We start from the raw sequence: 17,786 nt of genomic DNA, 5'->3' as shown, positions 1-17,786 counted from the left end.
ATATTATAGATATATATTTTATATATATTATTAAGAGTGCAGCAAGTTCTCTGCATCAAATATTTGTCTCTTGAAAATAAAAAATTCAATACATCAATATTTCACGTCCACGCATTAATTTATTTAGTAAGTAGCTAGTATGTAATACACTATTGTCAGTTGGTCATCAACGCTCACAACAAACCCATCACGTCACGGTGATACAAAACAGTTTCGTGCTCCTAATCAAAACCTACTGACTTTACACTGAAACTATGCCACTTTGATATTTAATAAAGAATAAAGAAAAACAACAACAACAAGTGTACTGGACGTTTGGAACAAGGCTGAGAGGCGCCGAGAGCGTTCATTTACACAACAACAACCACAATACCGTGCGACGCAGCGCGCATGCGCACAACACTACCCAACCAGTGTCGACCCCAGCCATCTATTATGCTTCTTCGCAATAAAAGCTACCCGAAAATCTGCAAGGAAAACGCTACCGGAGCTGCTTGGAGTGAAAGTAATAAAGTATAACATATATATTTACGATTAGTGCATTCCGATCGAAGTTTATATTCAGTTTAGGTGATGTATATTGGTGTTTTTGGGGGGAAACACAGCTGAATGTGGCTAGCAGGATCTCCTCTGACAGAGAGAAGCTGATGAGCGGCGCTTTGCAACAATGTAACAAAACCTTCTTTCACGCGCAGCCGTTTCGATCCGTAAACGTAGAGCTCGCTGCAATTGTTTGCACGGTTTTTTTTCGTTGTATCAAGTGTATAAACAGGACTGGTGGATGCATTGTGGGATGATTTCAAATTAGCCCGCTGAGTAGCTAGCTGGCTGAACGGCATGCACACACAATGGTTGTGTTAAAGACATGGTGGGGCTCGATCCTCGGCATTCCTCACTCGATGCCCTGTCTCTCCCCGTGCCCGCCATCTTTTCAAGAACTTATATACACAAGCCTGATTCGGTTACTTTAAAGCGCGATGGTAAAATGTATTTCCAGTCAAGTTTACAGTTAGAGCTCCGTTTAAGGGCGCGCAGGGGCGCAATTTGCTAGCTGATGTTTTGGTTTAATTCTGACTAAACCTGCGATTTTTTTTATGGCCTCTCATTTCACGCGAAATTGTGGTCGTTTTGTTGGTATTTAAAACTATTGGAGTGGTTCAAATGAAACGCACAAGTTCACAGAAATTTCAGCTTTTTCTTGGTTTACTAGTCATTCATTCGTGTGAAACCCTCGATACTGTAGTTCAGACTTTAAACTAATTTACTGGTGACGATGCATACATTTCACTAAGCTAAACAAAAATAACCTGAAAATTATTTTTAAAATCAACCTGGTGTACATCAATTAATATTAATGCAGCTATGGAAAATAACATTAGTTATTAAAAATGCTGTTTGTTTACAACATGCACATCCACTTCCACCTTGATTGTGCTCTATTGAGGTTTAAGTTGGGTAATTTATTTTTATTGGCTGTGCTACGCCATGTGCAAATAGCATTATAATATGTAAACAAATAAAAATCATGGTGTAAACTGGTATCATTTTTGCAATTATATTTCTATTGATGCTATATACACACCGTATAGATAGATAGGTAATTTATTTTCATAGCTGTATATTCAATTAGTTATGTATCTACGTTTTCTGGCAGCGTGCTGACACTCAGGTCCTGAGATGGGATGTGTGTGTGGAGGTGGGACTAAGGAGCAGCAAGAGGATCATTGAAACTGAGCTAAGAGACGTACAGACGTCATTCAAGCAACTTCTTTCCCTTAACTGACCAGTATGTCGGTAGTCACATCCCCTGCCCAGGTGCCTCCACCCATTGTAAACCCTCCCCCACCTGAGGTCACGAACCCTGGTAAGCCTGGCCGAAAAACCAACCAGCTACAGTATATGCAGAATGTGGTTGTGAAGACTCTGTGGAAGCATCAGTTTGCATGGCCCTTTTACACACCTGTGGATGCTATCAAGTTGAATCTGCCAGTGAGTAATTTTTTTTTTTCCCTTTCATTTTCTCACACACCACTGGTCAAAAGTGTTTTTTATAAGAAGTCTCATGCGTACCAATGATCAAAAATATTGTAAAATCATTAATAAAACAGACTTCGGTGTCACATGATCCTTCAGAAATCGATAACATTTTCTGATTTAGTGCTCAATTATTATCAGTTATCACCGTTTCCAGAAAATAATTATTTAGCAGCTTTGCCATCACATGAATATATGTGTGTGTGTGGGAAATAGTTACATTATCCCAATTTAAAATAACTGTTTTCTATTTTATTATATATTTTAAAATGTAATATATTGATGTGATGGCAAAGCTGCTAAATAGTTTTTTATTTACTGTCACACACACACACACACAAATAAATGCTGCCATGGTGAGACTTATTTTACAAAGTCTTAATCATTCCAAACTTTTGACCAGTAGTGTAGTGTGTTATAAGTTGACTTAAAGGTGACTAGTGTAATTTTTGTAACTCTAGTGTTACCAAAAGGAATTGCAAAAATAGTGACAATCCGCTATTGGTCGGGCAAGTAGAGATTCCCAAACTAATGCAGTTGATTGAGTCAGTGTTTATTTGTTGGGATTATCAAACAAGTGGGAAATAAACTATACATGACTTATGGCTGTAGTGTTTTAAAATCCAAAATATTACACACATCACCTTTAAATGTTTGTTTTCATCTACCTAGTGCATTACGCCTTGTCTAATTTATTATCTCGGTCAAATAGGACTACCATAAAGTTATTAAGAATCCAATGGACATGGGAACCATAAAGAAGCGACTTGAGAATAATTACTATTGGACTGCTGGCGAATGCATGCAGGACTTTAACACTATGTTCACAAACTGTTACATCTATAACAAGGTAGATCCATGTCCTTAATATTTTATCTTTTTTTTTTGTAATAATATACTTTATTCCAATACTAATGTGTGATTTTTAAAATGAATTTCCCTTGAATTATTGCCCTAGCCTACAGATGACATTGTTCTCATGGCTCAAGCCTTGGAAAAGATTTTCCTCCAAAAGGTAGCTCAGATGCCCCAGGAGGAGGTGGAACTTTTACCCCCACCACCGAAGGGTAAAGCACGGAAACCTGGAGCACCCCCTGGTTCAGGTAACTGACTAGATGCCACACATAATAAACCTTTGAAGTTACCAATGACATACGGCTTGAAGGAGGGTTTCCAGCTGACCTTGTCATTATCACATCCAAACAGAAAACCAACAATCAATAGCACTGACTACTGGTTCTCCATCCTCGTCATGTCCGAGCTCCCCTCCTCAGCTGGCTCAGACTCCTGTAATAGCTGCGACTCCAGTCTCGACCATCACCTCCAATGTCCAAGCTGTGCCCCCTGCCACGCCCCCTGCCATGATTCCAACCGCACAGCCTGTTGTCAAAGTAAGACCAGCTGAAATTATGTGGAAGTAGCAGGTTTTACTTGCTCAGTCCTTTTCATTGTCATTTGTACACAGGAAAAAAGTGAATAGCTTTTGTTGTGGGGATGGATCAGTGTGGTTGACTAGCCAAGCCAACTAACTACTGGCACCTATCTATCTATCTATCTATCTATCTATCAGTGGTGTGCGGTGGTGTTTTAAAATGAGGAGGCAAAGTCCTCACATTTTTTATTTATACATCAAATGTAAATGTATGTCCCTGTTGCTCTTAATTTTCCTGGTTAAATAAACATTACATTAAAAAACATTCTATTTTGTATTTTTACACTAACTATGTAATGCTATTTATTAAAAACGTTAGTGTTTTTACACATTTTTACATTTATTCCAAAATAATAACTAAAGGCAGGAACAATTTAAACAATATAAATGAATGTTCAGCTTTCCTTTTTAATAGTCAACTTATTTTCAGCGTTCATCAAGCGTGTACATACTGATCGCAGACGCGAAGCTGTACATTTCACCAAGCTGATTGTTCACTAAAAACCCCCACATGGTTTCAGACCATTTTGACGTGACATATAGTTGTTTAATTTTAATTAGTCTTCTCATTAACGGCATCATTGTCTTCATTCAGGCTGATTCGAGAACGCCCATGAAAACCAATCATAACCGATCAGTTATATCGCAATGGCGGCATTGACTCCTCTCACGTCAATGACTTTTACCTGTTCATTCTCCATTACCCCCCATTAAACTCACACACAGTTTAGGGGGTCTGTTAAAAGATAAAATCATAACATTTAAAATCTGTCTGTCTGTTTATCTTACATTTTTATTTATTACATTTTAACTTTACATATTTTTAGCAGATGGGCTTTAAAGGGGATGTATTTAGAGATGCAACTTCTCTGAGAGGTCTTTAGTCTTTTTGACAGCATGCTATGCTTTAGTGTGTTAACAGTCTAAAAGTAGCTGTAAGATTGTCAGCACATTTCATCTCTTAAAGCACCACTATTTCAGCCATCATAACAGCTTTTGTAACAGATTCACCGCCTTCAGCAATACATTTCATATCCCCTACTGTGAGTAATGTTCCCTTTATTATGTAGAATCAGTTTTTTGTGAGGGTTATAATAGTTGGTGCAATAAAAAATGTCTGTAGTCTATTTATTTGTACAATATGTAATTTATCCTATTGAAGGATGAATTTAGTGTCTGTATATCTCTAAAAAAAACATGGCTGATTGGTGTCTGATGAACTTCACCCTTAACCAGCTTAATTTGTAAAGGCTTCCTTAAGACTAGTCCGTCATTTTGCACATTAGGGATGTGCCCGAAGCCGGAAAGGCACAGAAAATTAATAGCAAAGAGCCCCTAAAGGGACATGGTTAGCCTTGCTTGGGTTAGTCAGTGTTACATTGTGTGCATTTATTTTTTATACAACAAATATATCTTCCCTATACACAGAGTATGCATGAGCTCAAATTTGTTTGAAAAGCGATTGTGCATTCAAAACGGATTTCAATACCCCACATATTGATAGCAGCTCCCTGTCTACAATATAATTACCCAACTGTATAATTGCGAGAGAACGCAAATGCATTGAGAGATATTTTTCCTCCCATCTCATATTTTTTTCCATTACCATGTCCCTTTAGGAATGCTTTTATTTCCTTTCCGAATAAGGTATTGGGCTTCGGGCACATCCCTATTGCACATCCTTATTTTAGTAGTGTTCTAACACACACTGATCTAATTTTCCTCAGAAGAAAGGGGTGAAGCGGAAAGCGGACACTACCACACCCACAACCTGCGCGATCACTGCCAGCAGAAGTGAGTCGCCCACTGCGATGTTAGAGTCCAAACTCAGTAAAGTCATTTCCAGAAGAGAGAGCACAGGTCGACCCATCAAACCTCCCAAAAAAGACCTGGAGGATGGGGATGTTCAACAGCAAGGCAACAAGAAAAGCAAGCTCAACGATCATCTCAAATACTGTGACACTATACTTAAAGAGATGCTTTCCAAGAAGCATGCGGCCTACGCCTGGCCGTTCTACAAGCCTGTAGATGCAGAGGCCCTGGAGCTGCATGACTATCATGAAATCATCAAGCAACCAATGGACCTCAGCACTGTCAAAGTATGGCCTAAAATTACACCTTGCAAAGTTATTAAGTATAGAATGGTTAATATTCAAAATGAAATGATTGATTTTAACTAAATAAACTTATGTATAACTTCGGTTTTTACTCCCCTTTTCTACATTTTTAAAGCCAAACATTATCTCATACGTGTCTTTTTCAGAAAAAGATGGACGGTCGAGAATACCAAGACGCCCAAAGTTTCGCAGCAGATATTCGGTTAATGTTCTCAAATTGTTACAAGTACAACCCGCCTGATCACGAGGTCGTTGCCATGGCAAGAAAACTCCAGGTGCGGCGGTTAAAAAAGAGCCATTGTGCCTGAGGATGTGCTTTCAGATCTCACCAATCATATTTGTCTATGTCCTCCAGGATGTGTTTGAGATGAAGTTCGCGAAGATGCCCGATGAACCCGTAGAGCCGTCCTCGCCCAGTGCGGTGTCGGCCACGGCAGTGGTGAGCAAGAGCACCGGCAGCAGCGAGAGCAGCGCAGACTCTTCCAGCTCCAGCTCCGACTCGGAGGAGGAACGGGCCACTCGTCTGGCTGAGCTGCAGGAACAGGTGAGTGGCAAACAGGTGGGTGTCACCACTTGAGGACCAAGATCCAAACCAAGGGTGGAGAGACAGGCAGAGGCCACAGCCACTCCCCCTCACATTCACCACCTCCTCCTCCTCAGTCTGACTGCTTGTGTTAGTCATTTGGATTTTTTTTTTCCTTAATGTCTCTTGTTTTCATAATGTTTTGGAAACGAGTGCCCATTTTCACCCTGGACTGAACGTTTAACCCTCTACCGCCTCTGCAGTTTGTGTTGGCATCTTGGTATACATTGGGCTTGCATGCTGTAAAACTTCAGATGACAGTTTTTAATTTCGCTGTCTCAGTGTTAAACATATTGGTGTCGATTATAGTTACTCTGCTCTCATCATGACACAGTCTGTTGTTAAAATACATTTTTGAGAATGACTATTTTGTCCCTTGATTTCACTTTGGCTTTTTTACCAGCAATTCACTGTGGAGCACCCCAATGGTAACAGGTCGGGGACAAAAAACGGGTGTGCCAAACGTTTTCAGGTGAATGATATTTTTACTTCCCGGTCCCCCACCCCACTAACTCCTCCATTTTTCGTAGCTTCTTCTTAAGTGAGCGGTAGAGGGTTAAGGTGGTGCTTTATGGGGTGTATTTGAGCTGGGCATCTTTAAGTGAGCTTGCTTTGACACTCAGCTAGTCTTTTGGCTCTGTTTCCTTCTTTGCTCTGTGAATGACATTGATTGGCATGTTTATCAGTGAGAATCCAAATTCTTTGCTGGGATGTGGTCTCCGGTGCTTCCAAATCATCATGGTAGAGTCTTTCTTATTGAAAACAGAAGAAAAATGTAGGACTGGGACTTGATTGTATCACTCGGTTGTTTATTGGATGGAGGCAGATCTGAATGCGAGCTTGCAGTCGATTGTAAGAAAGGGGCGGGATTAAATGGACTAAATGTTTGGTGAAGTCTGGCATGTGCATCGGAGAGAAGCCCGTCGTTTCGCTGGAAAATTGAGTTATGATATTTAAATGAAGAATTATGAGGTTTAAAAAACCTACAAACAGATGAGTAAGATCAATAACAGGCATTTCGAAAATAGGTAAATCTTTCATTTTATACCAACTTTAAACTGTTTACATGTGGGTTGGTAACTGGATAACTAAATGATGAAAGATGGTAAATATGTTTGATCAGTGTATTTGGAATTTAAAGTAGTTAAAAGTGTTTGTCCATTTTGTTCGCAAAGAATTCAGAAGTAAACAACTTTTCTGGGCTTGGCATTTATTTTCCAAAATAAGAGTCTTCCGCACACAGCTAATTTCTGGGGAGAGCATTTCCATGAAACTGGGAGATATGTAGGTGACAAATGTCATTCATTATCCTCCTTCAAACTCTTCCCTTCATCACCAGTCCCATCATCTGTCCTGCACAGCTGAGATCCTAGTCTTTTAAGTTAGCATCGATGCAGCATGCCCCATCCCCTGCTTGCTAACCATTCCCTCCACCTTCCTCCTCAGCTGAAGGCTGTTCATGAACAGCTAGCCGCTCTGTCACAGGGTCCTGTGAGCAAACCAAAGAAAAAGAAAGAGAAGAAGGAAAAAGAGAAGAAGAAAAAAGACAAAGAGAAGGACAAAGACAAAAACAAGGTCAAGGTGGTGGAAGAAGACAAAAAGGCCAAGTCCACACAACCGAATAAGCAAACTCCGCAGAAAAAGACCTCCGCACGGAAACCCAACAGCACATCCACTACAAGGTTAGCTTATTTTGTTTTAATGTAGTGTAAATATTTGGTCCTATTTATAGTGGATATGGATTTTGTGATATCTAAAAAGAATGCCGACAAATTAATTATAATGCTTATACTGTATATGTATTTTATAATGCCATATAATTGTAATACAGGACAATGTTATACTGCATGCTATATTTTATTATACAGGATTTATGTCGATTTGCAAACGGAATGTGCACACATGCATTTTATTTTACATAATATTTTTTCAAAATTCCCTCTAAAATATCTGAAAACTATGGAAACCTGTTCCACCTCAGATTTGAAAAAAAAGAACAAAATGTTACTTGTAATTGTGACTTTACACTACTTTACACTGCACAAATTTTTAAGGATTTTTGCTCATCTGAGATGCATTTATTTGATAAAAATACAGTAAAACAGTAATATTGTGAAATACTGTTACTGTTTTCTATTTTAATATATTTTAAAATTGAATTTATTCCTGTGAAGGCAAAGCTGAATTTTCAGCATCATTACTCCAGTCGTCAGTGTCACATGATCCTTCAGAAATCATTCTGATATGGTTATTTGGTGCTCAAGAAACATTTCAACATTATAAATGTTGAAAAAAGTTACTGCTTAATATTTTTGTGGAAACTGGTAAATTCTTTTCATTATTCTTTGATGAATAGAAAGTGCGACTTTAGTGTGACTTTATTTCTTATTTTAAAGTTTCGGTAACACTTAACTAAAGTTCATTAGTTAGCATTAGTTAACTACATTAGTTAACATGAACTAATTATGAACTGCACTTATAAAGCATTTATTTATCTTTGTTAATGTTAATTTCAACATTTACTATTGCATTAATAAAATCTTGTTAACATTAGTTAATGCGCTGTGAACTAACATGAACAAACCATGAACAGCTGTATTTTTTATTAACTGACGTTAACAAAGATGAACTAATGCTGAACAGAGGTGTTGTTCATGGTTATTTCATGTTAACTAATGCATTAAATAATGTTAACTAATACAACCTTAACTAAAGTGTTACCGCAGTTTCTCACATTTATTGTTTTTTACTCTGAGGTGGAAACAGGGTTCCATAAAAAAAACTCATGATCCACAATACCATTGGAAAACACTTGTTAATAGGCCAAGCAGTCATGATTATCAACCGATAATCCACTGATGATATCTGCTGATTATTTGGCCTATTGTATAGGTGGATACATACCAATTTTAAGTTGTTTAAAGTAAATCAACACAACACAATACAATAGTGTACCATTTATCTGTCATAGAGGTAAAGTGAGCTAGCATCATGTAGTTTGTTCAGTCTCAATATGCCAGTTCAGTCTTGTGTATAGACTTTAAGGTTTAGAAGCCTTTGTGCAAACTACACCTCCAATCCACAGGCAACCGAAAAAGGGGGGCAAACCTGGCGCAGCAAACTACGAGTCTGACGAGGAGGAGTCTCTTCCCATGTCTTATGATGAGAAGCGGCAACTTAGCCTGGATATCAACCGGTTGCCGGGTGAGAAACTGGGCCGTGTGGTCCACATCATCCAGTCACGTGAGCCGTCACTGCGAGACTCCAACCCAGACGAGATCGAGATCGACTTTGAAACGCTCAAGCCTTCCACGTTGCGTGAGCTCGAACGATACGTCAAGTCCTGTTTACAGAAAAAGCAGCGCAAACCTTTACGTGAGTGCCCCTCTTTTCTTTCTCAGCAGATTTGTTGCTAGGAATAGGCTTACTTCAGTGTTTTATAGACAAGCAGCTCTCTTTTCTTGCCTGGTCCGTCTGCTCTAAAAGCTGAAATGGGCTGTGCTATTTCCTTCTTTGAGCTGGGAGCACTCACCTTCTCCAATGTTTTGCATGACTTTTGGTGGATTACCTTACATGTGCTTTCTCTGGTATTAATACTTTCAAGTGAAGCTTCAAGGGTTTAAAGAGTACATCAGTATACCGTAGAGAACATTTGATCAGACCATGAATTTCCTTATAGTACACAGTGTACATGTTACTATTGTGCACACTGCACTACTGCACTATATCCTGGGCTCATTACAAGTTAAGCTCAGTTGTCAGCATTTGTGGCATAATGTTGAATATCACAATAAGTAATTTCCACTTGTCCCTTCTTTTCTAAAAAAGGCACATACAATGGAAGTGAATGGGGTCAATCCATAACCATTAGAATGGTTTCAATGCAGTGCAACCGTGCCTGCTCACATTTTTAGTGGCCTTAGTTTGGGAAGTATTTTTTCTATTTATTTTTTCAGCTATGATGTGAATCTCAACATTACAAACTTATTTGAGCCATAAAAGTATTTGAAAATCAGACAAGAAGTCTAAGGTACAGGACTGTGAATTAAACATCTTTAATGAAGGAAAGAACTACAATGGCACAATTCAAAATACCATTGCTAAAACCATGTTAATCGGCCTCACTTAATGCAAAATTAGCATGTGTATATATAAATATTAAGTAGTTTGAAAGTGTAGGGAGACTGACTCTTTTACGTTATTCACGTTGTTTCAAGGAGAGTGGGTAGGCGCAAAAATTCTTTTACCACAGTTTTCTTGTTGCCGTTCTCTGATTGGTGGTGATTTCTTTGCAGAATTATAGGTAATGTAGTTTTTCACTATTATTTAAACAAAATAAGTTGAAATAATGCTTCAAATGCAAGTTTATACTGTCAATAAACAACCTCATAGTTCAACCTTTTGAATTATCATTAAAAATCTGTTCCCTTATGGAGAACCTGACTGTTGCACTCTACAGTATAGCCACAAGACATAAACAGTGTATTAGCATGATTTTGGTGTGAAAAAAATAGCTTGGTAACAGTTTCTGTGTACAACTTTGTTACCATGATAATGCCATAAACCCTAAAATAAATAAACTAAAATTTACCGAACAACTTACTTAAACGCATAAATTCTCATTTCCTTTAAACCCTTTAACAATAGAAGTGAATCAGGGCAATTTTTAGTGTTTCAACATAACTTTGTTTGTTTTAAGGAAAATTAAGGATGGGTCTAAATAATTTTTTATGGTAGTAGTAACCAAATGCTGCTGTTTGGTCTTAACTTGAACCTGATAAGATTCCTTGAACACAAATTTGACATCATGGAGTTTAAAACCAGTGTAGCAGAGTGCTTTTTGCTGCTTGTTGCCACGGCGGTGGGCTACGAGGGCAACCCGTTACTCACCGGTCACCGCTGTGTGTCTCCTGCAGCGGGCACTGGGAAAAAGAGTGCCAAGTCTAAAGAGGAACTGGTTCAGGAAAAGAAGAAAGAGTTAGAAAAGAGGCTACAGGACGTGAGCGGACAACTGAACAACAACAAGAAACCACCCAAAAAAGGTACCTGTGTGGTAGTGTGCAGATGTGAGCAGACAGGTGACCAATCTGGGTTAGCTGGATTTGTAGGATGGTAGGCTAAGAAAACGGAGATAAGGATAGGCTTTTTGCTTCACTAATTTGACTAACTTGATCGAAGGGCTTCTGTCAGACCTTCGTATGCAATGCTATTCACACACTGAAAAGGGTTTGCAGGGCTCAACAACAAGGATGGACTGCTGGCCCCAGCTTTGAACCAGTTGATGGGACTGTCTATTGCCCTACTGGGAATTTCTTCTGTGAAATTTGCTAGTGAATTCTGCTGGTCAACTTTGTACTTTTGTTAGCTAGGTAAGCTTAATGTTTTGTTTTAAAGACTCAGTTTAATAGTCTTTGGTAGTGATGCACCGAAATAAAAATTCTGGGCTGAAATCGAAAATTCAGGATCCACTTGGCCGAACACCCCCCCCCATTTTTATATATATATATATATATATATATATATATATATATATATATATATATATATATATATATATATATATATATATATATATATATATATATATATATATTTTTATATTAGACTTTTAGTTAATGTTATGAATTTTACATAAACACCAAAAACTTTATTTTCCAAAAATAAATTAAATTCTTTAATAATCAACACTCAAATAAAACTGAGCTTAACAAAAGATTAATTAGACACAAGGCAGATTTTAAATCAACTTCACCAACAAATTCTATAATGATGGCTTTAATTTGCTTGCAAGACATATTTATTGAAACACATTAAAAATTGAAGACATCAGTAACATTAAAAATATAATGATTATGTAATACAGTTCATATATTTACCAAAAGTTATTTATTTTCGGTAACACTTTATTTTGATAGTCCACTTTAGACATTCTACTAACTATAAGTAACTTTGCAACTACATGTCAACTAACTGTCATTAGAGTATTTGAAGACTGTCTGATTAATATTTACTAAAACTTTATTTTGTTGGTCCCCCAACAGACATTCTACTGACTATAAGTAACTTGGCAACTACAATTCAACTTATTCTACTTACCCGAACCCTAACACCTAACCATAACCTACCAGTCTACTGACAGTCAACTAATACTCTAATGACAGTTAGTTGACATGTAGTTGCAAAGTTACTTATAGTTAGTAGAATGTTTAAAGTGGACTATCAAAATAAAGTGTAACCTTATTTTCTAGCTAACTAACATAAATGTGACGTTACGGGACATATTGTATACAAGCGGTTTTATTGACGTCTTTCCGTGGTTGAAACACTGATTGAGAGATTACATGATACATACATGTCAGTCTATATATTTCAACATGCCTTCTGATGTTCATTCATGTTTATTCAGTGCTATAACTGGTAGTAAAGAAAGAGGAAGAGAGTATCTGTTCATTTGCGCTTGATCCTTCGTTTAAGTGCTTATTGTAATGTGTTTTATTATTTGATGTGAATGTGTTTTATTATTTGATGTGGAAGTGTATTGATGTGAGTAAATGCTGTGGGCTGCCAGACAATTTTTGGAAGAGATTGGAAGTGAAAATTTAATTGAATGCTGCCGCTTGAACTGATGCGGCTACAGGTAGTGATCTGTCACGCCATATTAAAGAGCACCAAAATGACATTTATTCTTTGAATTTTGTGATAAAATGAACAAAATTTGAAAGTTGAGACTTTGTTTCATATTAAAAGTAACAAACCGCAAAACGTATTGAGATTATTGGATGGCAGGTGTGCTAAGTGTGTAGTGGAGTTTTGTTCATGCATCAATAGAAAACAGCATAGACTAGAAGATCGATCTTGAGATTTAACAGTCAGTATCGATTGAAACCGAGAAATATATTGTCATCCAAGCGTAATTGGTGTGCAATTTCGTCAGACGTAGCATAAGCATTTTGAATTGCGAGAGGCGCTACACTTTTTCCGTAAGTGAATACGGAAGGCGATTAGCCGGAAGCTAGATAATTTACTTTATAAAGTTTTAAATATGGATCTTTTTCCTACACAAACACAGAAGGCCTTTATTAACCCCCCGGAGCCTTGTGGAGCAGTTATATGATGAATAGATGCACTTTTATGGACTTAAAAAATGACCCAACAGTCACTGCCATTATAAAGCTTGGAAGGACATTTTTAATATAACTCTGATTTTATTCATCTGAAAGAAGAATGTCATATACACCTAGGATGACTTTAGGGTGAGTAAATCATGGGATAATTTTAATTTTTGGGTGAACTAACCATTTAATTTTCGGTAGCCGAAATTGTTGGTGAACCCTTAGTTTTGACTTTTAATATTCTTGGTAGATTCAGTAAGATTTTGTTTTTTACCCACAAATGCCATCATTTTCCTGTCTTGGAACTCCTTTATGATTATTATAACTGTTTATACACTACTGTTCAAAAGTTTGAAATCAAACATTTTTTTAGAAAGAAATCATTACTTTTATTCAGCAAGGGTGCATTCAATTGATCAACAGTAAAGACATTTACAAAGAAAGTTATTTTTAACTTTCTATTAATAAAAATATATATTGAGGTTTCCAAAAAAACCTTAAGCAGTACAACTGTTTTCAACATTAATAATAAGAAAATAAGTTGTGAGCAAATCAGCATATTAGAATGATTTCTGAAAGCTCATGTGACACTGAAGACTGGAGTAATGATGCTGAAAATTTGGCTTTGCCATCACAGGAATAAATTACATTTTAAAATATTAAAATTAAAAAACTCTTATTTAAAATTACAGTTAAATTTCACTATTACTTTTACTGTATTTAGAGGATAAAAGACTTTCATTAACATTTAAAAAAAAATCTTCCTGACCCCCAAACACTGTATAAACACTATCTCTATAAACACTGCTTTTTGTTATTTCATGTATATTAATTAATTTCTCATTTTTGTGTTAGGGCCTGTAAAAGTCTTGGCAGGGCAATTAGAAATCTTGAGCTACTGACAGAAAAAAAAATCCTTGCTGTTGAGCCCTGACTTGGACAAAGAGTAAAACATTGTTAAAACTGCTAGAGAAGCTAATAACTGATGAATATGGTTATGTATGTGCTGTAACTAACCGACTTCACTTGACGTCAGCTGCTTTGGTGGGCACGCAATATATTCTGTCCTTTCGAGATCAGTTCTTTGCTTTCTTTGTGCATGTCTCTGCTTTACTGTAATACACAGCTGCAGGTGTGGGTAAGGGCGTCCAATAAAACAATATAGGGACAAAGGTCTTAATGGAAATTAATATGTACATTCAATGTTTGCGTTTCGCACGCATATTGAACATGCAATCACTTCTCTTCCCTGTTCCCAGCAGAGAAGGCGGGGTCAGCGCAGGGGGGCGGGCCATCTCGGCTGAGTGGCAGCAGCAGTTCTTCGGATTCGGGCAGCAGCAGCTCCAGTGGCTCCAGCTCCGAGAGCAGCGACTCAGACTGAACTCCAATCGACACGTTGCATTCTTCAACCTCCTCGATTTTCTAATGAGTAGTGTGTGTTGTCATGATAGTATCTCTCTGAAGGCCCGTTTTATAAAGAGCTAGATGCTTTGCAGATGGCAGAGGATATTTTAAAATAGTTTGTAGGATGCTCTTGGCTCAGACAAAGAGGAGAGTTGGAATAGTTCAAGCAGTTTTAAGGTTCTCGCTGGCCCTCAAAGGGAAATGCCTGGTATCACCAGAGGAAGAAAAAAAAAAGACAAAAAAAAAAGATATTTTTTTGAAAATATGTCAGTTGTGGAGGTGAAACGGTTGTGTGTCCGTTGTTTTTTTTTTTTAGGTTGCTGCTCGTTAGATCCATACTGAAAATGTGCGTTAGGGATAAAACTGACAAATGCCTGGCTGCATTTTACTGATCGAGTAGCTACTCAAGATCTCAAAATCTGAAGGAACAAACAATGAATTATAGGCTCTCTCACTCTGGTGTGGTTCTGTCATGTTGGCATGACATTTCAACTCATTCCGCATTTATTTTGCTGACTATGATAATACTCTTCATTGTTAACATTTTTAAGAGAATCTATTTATTTTTTTTATCCAAAAAGGCACAAAGTTCTGCGTGTTTTCAACATTCAGTCTACAGAAATGTTTCCAGTTGACCAGTTTAAATGTAGGAAATTTGGCTCAACATAACTCACTAGAACTCTAGACAGCATCCCGCATCTCTGGTGTGAGTATCGTTATTAAACCTTCATTTTCAGAGGCTTCGCAGTCATTTTGGCTATTTCAACACTGTTCATTCTCAGCTCAGTATTTGATGTAGAATTATGTGTCGCAATTTTTTGTTTGTTTGTTTTTAATCTATATCATACGCTCGTTTGTTTGTTTGTTTGTTTTATATTTGGATTGTCTTCTGTACTTTTTTTTATACTATTGATATGTAGGTGCTCTGAGTATCTCTTATCCTACTTTCTATCTGATATGCCTCATCTTTACCCAGTCCACTCATAGGACAATCAAAGTTGGGATTTAAATTCAGTATGTATGAAATGGAGGTATTTTAGAATGACCGAGTACACTTAAAAAATAATGGCAAAATACATTCAGATGTTAAAAACACCCACAAGGCTGCAGATCGGAATGAATCAGCCTCTGAAACGACTAGCAGCCACTTCTGTAAAGAAAAAGAGGAAAGCATTTAAAGACAAAGTTGGACTTATCTTTTAGAAGACTTCAAGCAGCAGTGCTAGGTTTAATTTCAGAAGGATATGTGTTTGACAATAGTTATTATTAGTTGAAAGTATTACAACTAATGTATGTTCTCAACTTTATTATTTTAGTTTTGTTTTTCTCAAATGGTGTATTGAATGCTTTCAATGGTACCCAGACACTTCTTGCCATGTATCCAGAATAGTTTGGAAATGGACCATGACTGATAATCTTTATAAAAAAAATATGAATGTATTAGAGGTTATTTTCTCATTTTCTTTTTGTGGCTGCAGTAATGCCACTCATTCACATGGTTTGTGGCATTGGCAATGATTTATTTCATTTAACAGCCTTGAATTTAACTCTGAACCCCTTAAAATCATTGGATGTGCTCTTTTTTGCCTTAAGTTTAGTTGGCACACTAAAATAAAGTAAAATGGGTCTGGTATAGCTGATTAAGTTGAAGCCAATGTGTATAGTTTTTTTTTTTTTTTTTGTATCATAAAAACATCAAAAAAAATTGTGATGTAAAGTGACTTCATTGGTTTTCTTTTTACATGTAGGATGCTTTTAATTATGTTTTGATTTTATTCATTATACCACTGTATTGCATTACATGTTCCTTGTGACTATAACCTACCTTGTCGCTAAGATGATTTCTGTTACAGCTCCTCTTCCTCAATTCCTCCAGCAGAGCCCAGTATAAACTGAACTGGGGTTCATGATACAGAAAATGATGCAGACAGAGATATAAAGATACATAGAATATATAATTACAGATATAAATGTATATTCACTACTTATTCGTCAACTCTGTCTTGGGTCTAAGTATTTTAATTCTTTTTTTATGAGAGAACGAGAGAGAACGTTTGTGTATTGCATGCCAATTTACAGTATATTTCTTAAACTTTTTGAGCAGTTTATAACATGTAAATGTCATTCTTTCGAGTGAAATTTTAAAATTGGTAGTGCTGCATATGTTAAGTTCAGCAAGTTAAAGCAAGTTGACAAGTATGTTTTGGCACAGACTTACATGGTAATATCTGATGTATAAGCTAATCTGAGATTTGGACACTGAGCCCCTCGTTTTTCGTAAATAAATCACAAAAACCCATAGAAGTGTCTTTTTACTATCTAGATATATTTATTTGAGTGCACTTAATGTTTTCCCCCCTTTTTATTAGACATTAAAACGCAAAAGTAAGATACTGTTTTGAGCAGCGTTATTAGGTCAAGTCAAAATGTACCATATTTATGGTCAAAGTACCCCATGAAAATCTTGATTTCACATTTTTTGGAGGCATCAAAGCATGATATAATACAGACAAAGCTAGAATATTTGGTACATATAGGCCTGGTTTCACAGACAGGGTTTAGATTAAGTATCTTTTATAAACATCCCTTAGAAAACAACATTACTGATGTGCATTTTTAGACAAAGAATGGCACTGATATTTTAATATGTCAGTGCAATTTGCTTGCAGTTAAAACAGCTCAAGTATGCATTTAAGTGTGGGACTACTAGTTTAGGCCTTGTCTGTGAAATCAGGGCATAATACTAGTGTGTGTGTTAAGATTGTCTCATATAAATCTTAATGCATGTAAAAATGATGTTTAAACAAGTAACTAATTCTACAAGCGTAGTTATATTGAATGAAAAAGTATATAATCTAGTTGTGCCTTGAACAGCAATTTCTGAATTTGTTTTCCCATAGAATAACACTGCTACCATAAAACACACTTAAAAAAAATTTAAAGACGTGCAGTTTGTTAAACTGGGATATCCAAAGAGAGAAAAATATATGCTCACTTTTCTGGGTATAACATGGTTTTAAAATGTTTCAATTAATTTTTAATACTCGTTCGTCTGTAACTTTAATAAGTAGTAGACGATGTTCCTCAAACCATTATGCTGTTGC

The 17,786-nt window shown here is 36.8% G+C and overlaps 1 protein-coding gene across 13 annotated transcripts; it reads left to right on the top strand.

The window, feature by feature from the left end:
• Nucleotides 1-386: 386 nt before the first annotated feature.
• On the top strand, nucleotides 387-17,063 carry brd3b (bromodomain containing 3b). Of its 13 annotated transcripts, none has more exons than XM_079814943.1 (13): nucleotides 395-505; nucleotides 1,655-1,989; nucleotides 2,747-2,884; nucleotides 2,993-3,137; nucleotides 3,241-3,425; nucleotides 5,194-5,565; nucleotides 5,730-5,858; nucleotides 5,939-6,127; nucleotides 6,570-6,638; nucleotides 7,613-7,848; nucleotides 9,252-9,541; nucleotides 11,083-11,208; nucleotides 14,538-16,982. In XM_079814943.1, exons 2-13 carry the CDS (start codon nucleotides 1,789-1,791, stop codon nucleotides 14,657-14,659), a joined length of 2,202 nt encoding a protein of 733 aa, XP_079671069.1. In that variant the 5' UTR covers nucleotides 395-505; nucleotides 1,655-1,788; the 3' UTR covers nucleotides 14,660-16,982. The 13 variants fall into 13 exon arrangements, with proteins under 13 accessions (XP_079671072.1, XP_079671067.1, XP_079671069.1 ...); XM_079814937.1 differs by having other exon boundaries at nucleotides 5,939-6,142; XM_079814944.1 differs by having other exon boundaries at nucleotides 395-513.
• Nucleotides 17,064-17,786: the final 723 nt, after the last annotated feature.

The sequence above is a fragment of the Gobio gobio genome, assembly GCF_949357685.1.
Source record: "Gobio gobio genome assembly, chromosome: 4".
NCBI lineage: Eukaryota > Metazoa > Chordata > Actinopteri > Cypriniformes > Gobionidae > Gobio > Gobio gobio.
The sequence above is the reverse complement of the archived record's forward strand: the minus strand, read 5'-3'. Positions and strand labels throughout refer to the sequence as shown.